This window comes from Xenopus tropicalis, chromosome 9 (genome assembly GCF_000004195.4).
Source record: "Xenopus tropicalis strain Nigerian chromosome 9, UCB_Xtro_10.0, whole genome shotgun sequence".
Classification (NCBI taxonomy): Eukaryota; Metazoa; Chordata; class Amphibia; order Anura; family Pipidae; genus Xenopus; species Xenopus tropicalis.
The window spans coordinates 72,292,531-72,308,413 of record NC_030685.2 but is presented as its reverse complement, the minus strand read 5'-3'; the positions used below and the strand labels follow the sequence as shown (position 1 = coordinate 72,308,413).

The 15,883-nt window shown below is 39.3% G+C and overlaps 1 protein-coding gene across 2 annotated transcripts in view; it reads left to right on the top strand.

Moving 5' to 3' along the window:
- Positions 1-14,498, top strand: part of psmd14 (proteasome 26S subunit, non-ATPase 14) — a 49,005-nt gene extending 34,507 nt beyond the window's left edge. For both annotated transcript variants that reach the window (NM_001030465.1, XM_012970490.2), the window contains 5 exon segments: positions 3,630-3,737; positions 10,597-10,671; positions 10,752-10,877; positions 12,490-12,552; positions 13,727-14,498. In NM_001030465.1, the coding sequence (NP_001025636.1) occupies positions 3,630-3,737; positions 10,597-10,671; positions 10,752-10,877; positions 12,490-12,552; positions 13,727-13,825 (471 nt within the window). In that variant the 3' untranslated portion in view covers positions 13,826-14,498.
- The last annotated feature ends 1,385 nt before the right edge of the window (positions 14,499-15,883 follow it).

Genomic DNA, 15,883 nt, shown 5'->3' with positions numbered 1-15,883 from the left:
TCTGAATTACGGAAAGACCCCTTATCCAGAAAACCCCAGGTCCCGAGCATTCTGGATAACGGGTCCCATACCTGTACTATGTGAAGTAAACAGTGTGTAGCAGGTATGAACAATCACTAGTATACCACCTCTGTTAAATATATATTTAAGTGCCTTAAAGTTAATAATAATATTATGTACTGCTGCCCTGCACTGGTAAGACAGGTGTGTTTGCTTCAGAAACACTAGTATAGTTATATAGTAACCAGAAATAAGCTGCTATGTAGCCATGGGGGCAGCCATTTAAAGGAGAAAGGCTCAGGTTAGATAGTCGATATGGTCTGTAGAATATAATGGTGTTCTAGAGAGCTTGTGTGTTATTCGCTATTCAGCCTGTGCCATTTAGCCCTATTTCAGTTGCCTCTATTGCTGCACAAGAGCTTGTTTATTTGAACGATAGTAGTGTTTCTGAAGCAAACAGATTAGCTTTACCAGTGCAGGACAACAATACATTATATTTTCATGACTTCAGAATGCTTTTATTTTTTGGTGTTAATGTTGCTTAAAGTGGATAGTCATCTTTATATTATAGATAGAACAACTTATAAATAACTTAATATCTTGTGTTAGCTTTTAATTGTCACACTACATAACAGATCTTTATTCTTTATAGAAAATGGGTGTAATGGTGGTAGTAATATTCAAAGATAAGAGAATACATATGATCCCTTTGATTTGTATTTCTTTTTAACAATTTTATGACTCTTTGCCATTTACCCCGCCACTGTCACCTACTGCAATGTCACTTCCCTGCCCCCCCCGGCCGGAGTTAGCAGCTGGCAAAGGTGGCAACCCTAGAGCCTATAATTTTGTGCAAATGGGCAGATTTTTCACAAATCCAGGACAGAACAAGTGCTAATTTAAAAGAACACAGTGGGCAAAATTGACCAAAAGTATTTTTTCAGTCTTCGCTTTCTCTAGTCCTAACTCAGAAGTGAGCAGGGTCCCTGTCCGTTCCACAGCAGAAAGTCCCCAGGCCCCAAAAAGGGTTTGTGTTTTATGTGAATATTAAGACACTATTAGGAACAACATATGGACTAATTCTCCTCTATAATCTAGCCACTTGTGAGAAACCTCCTTTTCATATTGTGGTCTATACTTTATATCATTTAGAGGAACTGTCTTTATAAAAAAAAAAGATATAGCAAACCAAATGTGGACTGTTAGCTCTCACAGTGTTTATCCAAGCAAATAACAGGAACCAGTCCAAAGCGGTACATAAGGTTTTTAAATCTGTGGGAGCCATATCAAGCATACGCAAATGACAAGAAATTGGAATCCAAAGCCAGCGAAGCACAGAATGCTTTTGGCACATTAATTATGGTTAGAATTTTTTTATGCTGATTTTAAAGTCACAATTTTTATGTTATGTGCGGCCTCATGTTGGAAAGCCAAAACATATCAAAACCTGTACAGCCAGGTCAAGGAGAGATTATATGTTTGTCTTTGTTATATTCAATCATACACTAGATTTGTTTGACTAAGCAAAAAAAATAAATAAAATATATGTGTGTGTAAGATTTTAGTAATGATTTGGGAAACAGCCCTTTCAATTCTATATTAAGTTATATGCAATAAAAGGGTACTAAGTTTGCCCAGGAGCAGTAACCCATAGTAACCAATAAGATGTTTGCTTTTAAAACAGGTGACCAGTAAAATCTACCTGCTTATTGGTTACTATGAGTTAGTGCTACTGGGCAAACTTAGGGGCACATTTACAAAGGCACGAATGCTCGAGCGTTCATGCGAACGCTCCGAGCGTATTTTCGGCGATTTTTTCGGGCGCCCGGACTACTTTTTCGTACGCCGCACGACTTTTTCGGATGCTTGCACGAAAAAAAAAGGTTTTACCACTGTTTACAATTGTTCGGTACGAAAATTTGGTGACTTTGGGATCGCCAATATGATATTTTCGTGACTAATACGATTTTTTCGTAAGGATTTTCGTGATATTTGCGATCTTCAGAAATTTTCGTTTCCAATCCGATTTTTTCCCATTCGTGATTCGGATTCGTGGATTAGTAAATGTGCCCCTAAGTGTATATTATTACATAACCCTGTAAAGGTATGGAGATCCAAATTACAGAAAGTTCCCTTTTCCAGAAAACCCCAGGTCCTGAGCATTCTGGATAACAGTTTCCAGACTTCTATAAATTAATACAAAATTATAAAGCATAATATATTCTGCATAAACATATACATTTAATTAGGTTGGTTGCTATGGGTTACTGATCCTGGGCAAACTTAGTGCCTTTTATTACATATCCCCCTTAAGGCGGCCATAGATCAGTGGATAAAAACTGCTGACTCGACCCTTCCAAAGTTGGTAACTAACTGGCCAATGTATAGGACCATTCTGAAGGCCTACCCTCTAATATCAGCTAGATATTTATCAGGCAGGTAAGAAAATACCTTTCGATGTGGTCACCTTTCAACACGTCTCCTTGGGCCCTCATTATAATCTGATGATTAGCAATTCGACCATTCAGTATGGCCCGGTGACGTGGAGGCCAAATCATTTTAAGATCAGCAGATCTTACAATTTATGTCCAGCTTAAAGGTGGCCATACATGGGTAAGATCTGCTCTCTTGGCAACCTCTTCTCCCAATATCCCCAGTTCTGGGTGGGCAATATTGGGGTTCTATTGGTATAGAACAGCAGGTATAGGCGCTGTTGGTTTGGGGACCATGTATGGCCAACTCTGGGATTCATGGGGTTTTGAGACAAGCAAGTAAGTCGATCTCTCTTTACAAGGAATTGTATTTTAATTGATCTTTTGACAGTGAAGGTTAGCGAGGATTTTGAAATGAAAGTGGAGCTAGAAGATCATTCTTTTAACACCATAGGTTTTGTTTTTATTGTTGTTTGAAGGCAGAAGCAAGTTGATGATTATCTTAAACAAACTCCAATTCTCCAAGTTAACAGAGAACATTGCTTTATGTAATACGTGTTGTTCTTTCCTATTTATGTTGCAGTATAACTATCTGCATAATTGAATCCCCTCCTTTATCAATACAGTGATTCTGGTGGTACCATTGCATTGCCAATACTGATAATAATGTATTGAAGTTATATACATATATCATATATATGGTCACTTAATTTATATATCCTGAACTTGTCTAACAAAGTCACAATCCAGGTTACATAGATAAAAGTTTAAATCTGTCAGAGAAGCACACATTACTCTAGGAATGTTATTGCTGGCTGGAGTTTTATTGTCACGCATATCATAGTAGCGTAATTGATATGACAGGAGTGGACCCAAACCACAGTCCCATAGCTTGTGCTCTCTTTCTAATGTAGTTTTTTCACGACATTGAAGATGATGAGAAAGGACCTAAGGTGTCAAACCTGTGCAGATCATTAAAGTTTTTGCATTAACCTGTTTAGAAAAGAGAATCTATGTATTTGTTGTTTCATAATACAAGAGAAGCTTATAATTGGTGTTATATGTTTGTTAACAGGAATATGGCGATGTCCTGCTGGTTTCGCTGGCAGGGAAATCTTTTGTTATTAATGTTCTAGTTATATTTGTTTCCTTCTTTCACTTAATAAGGGGTTGACTTTATTTCTTGTCCTCTTACAGGTTGTTATTGATGCTTTCAGACTGATTAACGCTAACATGATGGTCTTAGGGCATGAACCACGACAAACCACTTCAAATCTTGGGCATTTAAACAAACCATCTATACAGGTAAGTAAGGCTTCTTTGACTGAGATTTTTGGGTTTTTTTTAAAAAAAAAAAACAGCATTTATAAGGCTCATTTACAAATGTGACCAGTGCAAAGTGCCAAAATGATACATAGTAAGTACAGTGTTTGCCCCAGGCCATTACATCTGAGGTTCATATCCATATAGAAGCTGGTAGGACTTTGCTGTATTTGCTGAAGGGCACAGACATAGTTGAGTAAACACTATTATTTTAGAGCAGGAGAGAGGGTGGAAAGGCACATTTATTTTTCTCCACCACCTGGGCCAATTTTTGTTCCGCCCAGTGGGAAAGAACACTAAAGTTGTTTGAATTCCTTGTAAATAGGTAATACTTGGGCAAGTACATTGAGCAATATTACGAATGTGTATGGAAGCATGCAGTGGTGTTCCATGTTTTCAGTTGGTTTTGTTTGAGTAATTACTACTGGGCCACCCCTGTTTCAGTCTGCTTAAAAACTGAAGCTTGGGTGGAGCTGCTCAAGGTCGATGAACTGAAACCCAAGGCCAAAAGTAACTATAAAGTTGCTCACGAACAAAAGGTAAATGTCCTGTAGTGATCCAATCAGAGCCCTGATGTCAATCCAATTGTGCATCTGTGGTACTATTTAACCTTCAAATTAGTATGATGTAGATATTGATATTTTGAGGCAATTTGCAATTGGTCTTCATTTTTACTTTTTGTGGATTTTCGGCTATTTAGCTTTTCAGTCAGCAGGTCCCCAGTTTTTCAGCAGCTATCTGGTTGCAACCAGTCAGTGGTGAGAATGAGAGACTGGACTATGAATAGGTGAAAAAAAGGAACAATAACAATAAAGTTCTAGATTAAAAATGCAAGAGATTTTGGTTGACGGGGTCAGTGACCCGCCATTTAAAACAGGGGTCCCCAACCTTTTTTACCCATGATCCACACTCAAATGTAAAAAGAATTTGGGAGCAACACAAGCATGAAAAAAATGTACCTAGTGGTACCAAATAAGGGCTGTGATTGGTTATTTGGTAGAACCCATGTGAACTGGCAGCCTACAGAAGGTCAGGAATTAAGCACCTGACTTGATGCCACTGGGAGCAACATTCAAGCGCTTGGTGATCAACATGTTGCTCGCGAGGCATGGGTTGGGTATTACTGAAAGCAAATAATTTAATTCAACTGTAAAAAAACTGAAATAATGACCATTTGCAAAGTTTCTAGGAATAGGACATTCTATGACATATTGAAAGGTGAACTACCCCTTTAAACATTGAGGTTCACAAGCATCATTTAACTAACCTGAACAACCCTGAGCAAATCCAGCTGTAACAGTGATCCCAAATCGCTTCCAAACAATGTGGGAAGCTGCTCTATACTTACCCCAAAAGAATGAAAAGGGTAGTTTTTCTGTAACAGATATCAAGCCAAGAAATTATCGTTATTGTTAAGTTGCTTTTGAGGATTTTTATAATAGTTGCAACATTTTAATCCCCTCTCCTTTAGAAAGGGCCCCTATTGCATGTTGTTGCTATGGCACAGCTCTGCGCACACACAGCGACAGCCCACGATGCACAGTTCAGGGGTTCCTTTACAAAAACTCTAGCAAGAATATAGATGCCAGTCAACTTGAATAACAAATATAACCATATTGTTTTGAATATAAAAACAACAAAATGAACATGGTTAACATGGAAAAATACCTCCTTGCTCACATAATTCTTATTTAACTACCCAGCTAATTGCATAGGTTGTGACAGAGCATCGCTCCAAAGCCATTTTTGTCTGTCTGAAAGCAAAAAAAAATCTCTTCCAGTAGTGTATTGCTGAATGTCTTACTGGAAACCATTGTGATGATCCACCACATAAAATTATGTTCAGGGAGGCCCACGAGTGAGCCGTTGTTTTTTATATTACATACCTTTCTCACTGCATCCAGATTTATTTTGTTTCTCCATGTTCTCCAGTTCACGTACAGTTTCCTACAGTTCATCTTCTCCAGTTTCTCCAGCCAGTTCAACTACAGCTCTTTTACCGACTTCCTGCCTAGCATGAAACTCCACACCTTTTGCTTTCTGAGCCCTCCTTCTCTTTCCGACTAGGATTACCTCAAAGAGGTGCCTACTGTACATACGTGATTGATTTTAATTGGAGCAGAGGCAGTGAGCATGCCCAGTAGGCACCTCTTTGAGGTCATCATAGTTGGAGAGAGAAGGAGTGCTCAGAAAGAAAAGGGACAAAGCTTCATGCTGGACCAGGAAGTCGGTAAAAGAGCTGCAGTTCAGCTGCTTTTAATAGAGAAACAAAATAAATCTCCACGCAAGGAGAAAGTTATGTTATTCTGGGGACTGTACAGAGTTATTTTAGGGGATTATAAAATAAAAGGCTTACTTGTCATTTAATATACAATATATAATGGGACACTATGCATTTAAATTAATCTGTTTATAGGTCTCCCATTGAAAAAAAAAGAATAATTCTGTAATCTTGCATGTTATTATAGTCTCTGTTCACTGTTGGGAGGTGGTTAGTGATACTACCCCTTTAAGGACCAACTGTCTGTGCGCATGTCAAACTGTGCATCACTTATTGTGCCAGATGCACCTGTGCTAATGACTGGACCACCTGTTCTCATATGGGGAGATCATTATTACCTTCACTGTAGCATGGCCTGGTGACCGAGTTTACTCACCGTGTGTGCCTGCCCTAAACAATATGTCAAGTTACTTGTTATAATTAGGGGCAGTGCCAGGTTTGCTAGAATGCTTGGAAGCTATGAAAAACTAGATACTAAGTTTAGCACAATATCTTCTCATGTTTCCCATATATCTCCACAATACAGCCCCATGATGAATCTTTACTTTATCAAATAACAGTAAAATAAAGGTTTGCCTAACTTCAGATTAATATTGTAGATCTTCATTTACCTTTACATTTCCATTATCTGCATTTAGTTCAGTCCTATACATGCTCTGGTTTTTTTTTTTATATCAAATAAAAATAATTTTACTATTTTAGAGTTGTATCTGGCAATTAAAATTGTTCAGCGCGTTGATCTTTGAATTCCGGAGACATATGACCTTGATTTTTTTTTTTCCATTAAGGAGGCCAAAGAAATTTTCAGCATTTTGTTTTCCATCTGCTTAAGCATGATTCTGGAAAGAGCGACCTATTCGGCACAGATGGATACCTACTTTTCGTATAACAAAAGTTTTTGTCACTGCAGGAATTATGTATATTTTCCTCCTCCAGTCCAACAAGATCAGTAGAATCTTTTCTACCAAGCTGCCATATAACATAAATGCAGTCATACTCTAGTTCAAACCTTTGAAATGCGTAGTAGAATGGTTATTCATGAACTTGTAGCTTGGTGGTTGGCCAGTTTAGTTCAAAGTTTATAGAACAGGTACAGGTATCGGACCCCTTATCCGGAAACCCATTATCCAGAAAGTTCCAATTTACGGAAAGACCATCTCCCATAGGTTCCATTTTAATCAAATAATTCACATTTTTAAAAATGGTTTCATTTTTCTCTGTAATAATAAAACAGTACCTTGTAGTTGATCCCAACTAAGATATCATTAATCCTTATTGGAGGCAAAGCAATCCTGTTGGGTTTAATTACTGTTTAAATAATGTTTTTAGCAGACTTAAGGTAGGAGATCCGAATTACGGAAAGACCCCTTATCCAGAAAGCCCCAGGTCCCAAGCATTCTGGATAACAGGTCCCATACCTGTACCTCTTTGGAGAGGTGAGCATTATAAATGTGTTGCTTCAGCAAATTTGTTTATTGTAGGTGAGATTGAATGTAATTTCCTAAATCCGAACAATGTCACATTTGAGTTGAGTTTATAGCAAGTGTCTTATCTTGCCCTCACTGTGGCTGTCTGTGTTCTGTATGCCCTGGAACTCTATGGCTGTTACCACCAGGGCTGCAGGGTACAGAGTAGAGCCCCTTGTTCACTCTGCATAGAGCACTGTTATTGCACCTGGATGTTGCAATCGGTGAAATTTACTGCAATCTCCCAGCCAACATTTAAAGTGTCCATACACAGGCCGACCAATTCAGCAGTTTATCTGCCCGTGTATGGGGCCCTCTAACGGGCCTAACAAACCAATATCAGCCCTTAAACTAAATGATTGATTTGATTATTCCAATATCGCCTATCTTAGGTGGCACTTACTGTAATTTCCCAGCCGATACTTAAAGTTGACATTCACAGGCGACCGATTCAGCAGCTTATCTGCCCGTGTATGGGCCCCTCCAGTGGGCCTACCCAACCAATATCGGCCCTTAATTCAAATGATTGGATTATTCCAATGTCATTCACCTTAGGTGGACATATTGGAGTTGAGCAGATCTCATCATCATATTGCCAGCTTTCCAGCCTTGGCTGCTTTAGACCAACACAGTCAATGATAGAAACAAATCTTTACATCTATTTGCTCCTTAAATTTATTCTCTAGAGATTCCTGGCTTTTAATAGCTTGACACGTTTCAGAGTACCGAAATAGAAAAGTATATTAACCTTCTAGTTGGTTTGATTCATTTTTTGCTAGGGGAAGATGATCAGCTGTGCAATAAGACTTGGACAGTAGCCTGCCTGCACTCCAGTGACTTATATTTGGTATACCCTTCATCTAAACATAGGCCTGTCATGAGTATTGGTTACATAAATAAGCGGGCAAGCCCAAACTGGACACAAGTGTCACAACTGTCATTGTTGCCCTATTGCTTAGGCTCATGGGACTCGGGCATTCCTGATTGGTGCACTCCTTTCACAGACAGTAAAAATACCTTCTCCGCTAGCAGAGGTTTCACACCTGAATAGCATTTGTGGTGTTTTAATGCAACAGTTAACATTCTCAACTGTAACTCACCCACCGACACAAGTATCTAGAGTAGGGAGTATTTTCACTATTGGGGAGTGCATTGGAAATGGCTGCCAATGGTTGTTTGATCACTTTAGTTCTCTTATAGTGATTGTATTTAAAGATTATCTTGGACTTGGCAGCATTGATTTTCAAATTGCAGCATTGCTTTGTGATAAAGTAGACATTTGTATACAATTTTTCTTGTAGTTGCAAAAAAACCTCTGCCACATTGTTTCCCTTATAAAGATCTCTTAACGACCTTTATGTTTCTCTCTAATGATTAATTGCAAACGAGGAGATTAGTGAGGCATGTGTACAAATGCGACGTATTCAATGCAGACAATTGGCTTCCGCCACACACCTTTGTAATTCTAGATTGGTCTTGTTGTAGTTGGAGCCACGGCTCAAGGGAATTGTGGTTTGGAAAATCTCATTTCAGCCAGGGCTTGTGATTAATGGATTAAAAAAGTTTAGTTTCTTGTGTTTTGTCTTTAATACTAAATAAATATTTGGATATTTTTTTTCCATAAGTCTTGGGCCAAAGAGTTAATAGCTGAAATGTCTGAGGTTGGTGCGACGGAATAAAGTGGTACAATCAGGGGAAATGTTTAGCATTTAATGAGTATGTAACAGGCTCCTGTTTGTTTTTGAATGAGTGTGGACATGCCCATACTTGCTAGTTCCAAGAGAATATATTAAACTGGACCCTTTAGCCAGCGTGTAATGACCTTCTTGGAAAACACCACAGCACCATAACATCATTATTTTTAAAGTTAACTAGCTCTTTCTTCAAAGTCCAGGGTGATTACACCCTCCTTTGTTTTCTACTAACTGCATAGCAACAGTTAAATGCCAAACTATATTTTTAGTTAAATACAGCTGGCATTCTATATTATTTTATTTGCTCTGTTGTGATTTTAAATTTTTTTTGTTTTTTGTGAAATCCAAGGTTTCGAAAAACCTTAAATAATTATGTTTAAATAGGAAACCTAAACAGCCTGAGTGTGTTCTGTTTGGTTGCTCTTTCCAAGACTAAACCGCAAGAGGTTTTCTAGAAATGAATGTTTAGCACATAGAAACACATATATTGCCTTTATATGCATTATAGGCACCTCACAATGATTGTAATCACTTACCCGATACCCTGGGCCGGTGCTCCTGTTACCTGAAAACTGCACCGGCCCGGGTTTCATGCATCTGAGCCATCCTCTTCCTTCCCTCATCTAACACTTTGGCACCTCAGTGATTAGACCTTTCATATAAAGGTACCAGTTCCTTTTATTGACGGATCATCCTTTGTATGTGACCATTTGCCTTTCAGACCAATATTCAATTAGGGCTCGTTCACTTCCAAGGTGGGCGTGTGGTCCTTGAATGCTCAGCACAGGCCGTCAGATCCAGTCAGTGTCTTAAAGGAACAGTAACCCCAAAATATGAAAGTGTTTCAAAGTAATTATAATATAATGTACTGTTGCCCTGCATTGGTAAAATTGTCATGTTTGCTACAGAAACACTGCTATAGTTTAAATAAATAAAGCTGCTGTGTAGCCCCGGGGGCAGCCATTCAAGCTGTAAAAAAAGGAGAAAAGATGCAGGTTACATAGCAGATAACAGGTAAGTGCTGTACAATACAATGGTATGTTATCTCATATTTAACCTGTTCATATTCTCCTTTAATTGGCTGCCCCCATGGCTACACAGCAGCTTTGTTTACTAAGCTATCTAAATGCATCCCATCATGCATCTAAAGGGTGCATGATGGGAGTAGTCATGCACAATCCCTTGAGGCCCAAAAATGTAGAGCAAAGTAGAGTTTTAATTCTAGAATAAAGGACACATGGTTCAACTGTTAGGTATGAAATTACTGTCCAGTACAGTGTTGTATCGGCTGCACCCAACCATAAATATGAGGGCTAAAACACAACTATCGAGTAACCTTGTAAACGTTTTCTTGCTTTGTATCACTTTACATTGCTAATGTTCACCATTTTGCTTTTCAGGCTCTTATTCATGGTCTTAACAGGCATTACTACTCCATAACTATCAATTACAGAAAAAATGAACTTGAACAGAAGGTAACTGTCAATGTGAGGGGGTAAGGGGAATCTTTTAAAATAAGACATTTACTCATTTAAAGTCCTCCTTTCTTGCTCAGATGCTGTTGAATTTGCATAAAAAGAGCTGGATGGAGGGGCTGACGCTTCAGAACTACAGTGAACACTGTAAACTCAACGAGACTGTCGTAAAGGAGATGTTGGAGTTGGCCAAAAACTACAACAAGGTCATGAATGTTGCCTGGACTTTCACTTTTTTCACGTTTTTTTTTTTTTTGTATATAGATGTGTAAATGTTGGTTAATTTTACCTGATATTATGTTTCCAGTACAGATCAGCCTGTAACAACTTAGGACTTAAGCATGTTAATAGAGCTAGCCCAACATATAGTGAAAGACAAGTAATAACAAAGAAACATTAACACTAACTCTGTAGCTCACAGAGTGACCCCCATTTGAAAATTAGAAAGATTAGGACATACTCTAACATACTGGAAGTTAAGCTGAAGGCAACCCACCCCTTTAAAACTATAGTTATTTTATATTTATTCCCCTTTGATTATAACTTATCATTGAGGAAATGTAAGCTCTCCACGCTGCGGGAACTGCTTAGTAACTGAGCAAATTAGGGAGGCAGCGAATCCAGGACTTGGTTCAGGATCCAGCCAAGATTCGGGATTTTCTGCAGGATTCGGATGCAGCTGAACGCATGATCCTGGCCAAACCAAATCCGAATCCCTAAAATCATGTGACTCTTTGTCACATAAACACAGAAGTTGAAAATGTGTCACCGCTTCAGTATTCACCCAAATCTTTCACAAAGAATTCGAGGTTCGGCCAAATCCCAAAATGGAGGATTCAGTGCATCCCTAAAGCAAATACCATGCATTGTCATTTGGAGCCCATTTTATTCAACGTGGCTGCTGCCTTTTAAGCTGTGCATGCCAATTAGAAACAGGGCTAGTTAGCTTGGAATGACTTGTGAGTGAAAGCCCAGCAGTAGCTTCGGTTGGGCATTTATTACAGATTGTTTGTCTTGAGCGAGAGGAACACGTTCTACCTGTCGTACTCAATTAGAATAGATTTTGTTAATTGGAATCACACGTGCGAGCGACACCTGGGCACTTCTGCAACTTTTATGAACAGGTCCTTATTAAAAAGCACTTTCATTGTGGGGAAGGGGGGTGGGTCATTTAGTAAATGGAAATTATTTGTTCTAATTATTGCAACGTGCTAAAAATATAATTGTAAGTGCAATTTGAGATTATCTTTACATATTAAATGGCAGTTTAAGACATATTAACAATCACATTAAATCCCTTTATGCATTAGCCAATCAACAGCACTGTACCACCTTCCCAACCAGAGTTCCCCAATTTGTACATCTCATGTGTCCTCTTTTTCCTTGTCCATGTTTTAGCAGCCATAAACAATATGAAAAAGTTGTAGGGCTGAGTTGTCCAGCTGGTATTTGAGCCACATGTGGCCCTTAAAGGTATTTATGCCCTGAGCCAATGGACAGTCTCTGAGCCTCATACACAGGGGCTAGTCCTGAGCCAATGGACAGTCTCTGAGCCTCATACACAGGGGCTAGCCCTGAGCCAATGGACACTCTGAGCCTCATACACAGGGGCTAGTCCTGAGCCAATGGACAGTCTCTGACCCTCATACACAGGGGGCTAGCCCTGAGCCAATGGACAGTCTGTGACCCTCATACACAGGGGCTAGCCCTGAGCCATTGGACAGTCTCTAACCCTCAAACACTGGGGCAATGCCTTTTAATAGCATCATTTGTCTGATCATTCTTGTTGGCTTTATATTCACTTTATTCTATCTACAGGCTGTAGAGGAGGAAGATAAGATGACACCAGAACAACTTGCAATAAAAAACGTTGGCAAACAGGTATGTAGTAACCTAGGTCAGGGGCTTCTAGCTTGTGGCTATACTGATATAGACTGCTATACTAAACAAGCCATCGGGACACTTGGCTATGCCCTAAATCATTTGTGCATTCCCCCAATCTGAATACTGGCCACCTTGATCCCACCTTTGTTCTGCTAGGCCCGCCCCCTTTTCTACTAACCCTTGTATTTGCTTGTATTTGTGTTTACAAGAACAGGAGATTCAGGACAAAATTTTGCTTTTGTAACAATGCAGAATAGGGGAGTTACTGTATACTTAGGCTTTACTTAAACATTAGGTTTTTTACCGTAATCACTATGAACCAGCACTAGCGGTTGGTTTAATTCGGTTTTCTAATGGTGACTGTGATTGAAGAGTTCATCAGAATTGTTATCCTCAGAAATGGAAGTTCCATCAAGATGTCCTGTTTACGTTCATATGAATGACCCGTAGCTGTCAGTGCCTAATGACACATTCCTACAAAGTTTAAAAAAAAAAAAAGGCTCAGAAATCCAAAAAGGCACCTGTTAGTTGCTTCCATGTTTGAGAAGTGACCACAAAGGCATTATTTAATGGCTGCCATATTTGAGACGCCTAAGTGCATTGATGACTGAGCAGGCATGCCAAGACAATGGCCTCCTAGAAGGCATCCTTGGCATACACACATCCTCCAATACTGTTTAAGGCTGATGCCACACGTGGCGTTTTTACGCTGCGTTTTTTCTCAGCCTAAAAACGCTGCACAAGCCACACGTGGCGTTTTTCAGCCTAGAACTGGTGACGTAAGCAAATCCCGTTGCCATGGTGCTAATTGTGTGAAATAGCAAAAAACGCTGCGTATTTCCGCTAGGTCTGGCAGCTGCCTTTGCGTATACATAGGAATAGCTTGCTTTGCAAGTACTGGCGTATTTCAGCCTACGCTTGAAAAATCTGTGCTAAGGCGTTTTCTAGCGTATTTACGCTTTGTGTGGTTTGCTTTGCGTCTTTTCAAGTTATTTCTATGGATGATGATATCAGGCGTTTTTCAGCCGCCGAGAGAATTAGAAAATACGCAGCGTAAAAACGCCACGTGTGGCATCAGCCTAAAGCTGTGTTTTTGGAAATATTTAAAATTCTTTACAGTTTATTAATGAAAAAAAGGCACATTAATTACTGTTTCTTTTCCCCCCTTCAGGATCCCAAGCGTCACTTGGAGGAGCATGTGGATGTTCTGATGACCTCAAATATTGTTCAGTGTTTAGCAGCCATGTTGGACACCGTGGTATTTAAGTAATGGACTGAGTGCGTGTTTGTGTCTGCTTATAGTGGTGGGATACAGCATGTCGTCTGATCTTCGGGGTAACCAGCAGCCCATATTAGAGGATGCCTTGTACCTTCGCTGAACTCACGATAAAGGATATCTTCATTTGCCTCTGTGTTTGCTTTGTCTTGTTACAATTATGCACATTGGTATCAGCAAAAAAAAACCCTGTCAAGGAAAAAGAAATAAATACATCTTTGTTTATATAATCTGTTGGGCCTTTTTGCATGTTATTCAATTGCAACTTCCAATATGCTTACCCAGACTGCACTGACTGGTAGCACAGGGAGTTGTAGTTAAGCAACAACGGGGCAGTCTATTCATTGGCAAAGGGTCTGGAACCAAAGGGGTTAAAGCTGCACTGTCACTGGAGAATGCAGTAGTAATCTCAGTTACAGGTGACTCAAAGACATCCAATAACATGAACTGCTGGTTAGAATGGGGGACAGCTGGCATTGTCTGCAGTCTGGGAGCAGCGCAGTAACACCTTTCCGTCTCCATTGTGCAATTACTTCTGTTCCTAGATGGCAGGGTGGCATGGGAATACATCAGGGCACATTTTTTTTGAAGTTTGCATTTGATATTTGAAAGAAGTGTATGACAAATGTATTATCTTTTGCTTCATAATAAAATCCTTCTCCCTTTACATTTGCTCCATACTGAATTTGATGAGATTGTGCATGTAAATGGGAAACTACTATATGTATGTGAATTACCTATACACATGGCCAACACTTACCTGCCGTGCTGCAAAATAAGTAGTTTATATATGAGTAATTATATATGATCATTGGCTGAATGCTGACCCTGGCTTTCTGGCATAATAATGGGCTGCTATTGAGTTTAGGGGTTGCCCCTTGTTTTGTATTGGGGTCTGAACGGGCACAACCCTTTCTTGAAGCTATCTTATGTATCTGCCAGTACAACCACATCAGGGAGAGAATTGTATAACTTTACAGCTATCTCTATCAATCCCCTTTTTCAAATATTATACAGAAACTTCCTCTCTTCTAGTCTGAATTGATGCCCATGTGTCCTGTGGAAGGGATTACTGGTGAATAAAGCATCTGAGAACTTATTGTAAGGGTCACCTATATTTATAAATAGTTTTATAGATAGTTATCCTAATCCCCCTTAAACACGTCTTCTCCAGTTAAAACATTAACTACTCAACTTGGCCAGTATTTCCTCATTACTGAGACTTTCCATACAGCTTATTACCCTTTTTTTAAGTTTTTATTTTGCATTTAATATTCAACAAGATAGAGGGATAGTATCCCCTTTAGGTAAAAGAACAAGAAGGAAAGAAAAGAAAAAAGTGAGCTGGGAGGGAAGATATCAGGGTTAGCAGCATTATTTAGAAGCAATTAAAACAAGAAATTCCTTTCTAGTGAAATACAGCTAAAAGGGTTCGTTTGACTCCAGCCATGCCTAGTTGCCCTTTGGCCTTTCTAATAATGTTCAGTTTGAGCACTGGAGACCAGAACTGTGCAACCTGTAAGATATGGCCTTACCAGTGCTTTGTAATTGGGTAAGTACTGCCCTCTCCCTATACCATTCTTGTTACAGCTCAAAGCCATGTTTGCCCTTGCAGCTACTCACTGGCATTGCTTGTACAGCCAAGTGTATTATCTACAACTCTATGCTCCTCCTTAATGGATTTGCCTACAATCCCAATAAGGATATACATGTAAGCGACTTGCATATTTTTACATCCCTGGTACATGACGTTACATTTATTAACATAATCACATCTGCCAATTAGCCGCCCAGTTTGTCAGGATGCAAGGATGCCACATGGTGGAAAGAATTAATAGGGCTACAATTTTTATGTCATCTGAAAAATTTCTATATTACTTACAATACCTTCCCCCAAGCCATTAATGAACAAATTAAATAAAAGTGGACCCAATATAGAGCCCTGTGGGACCCCCCTAAGAACCCTGCATCAAGTACCCATTCAGCCAGGTTCCTATCCATGTGCAAACAACATTGCAAGGACCAACAGACCTTCGTTTAAAAAGCATGGTT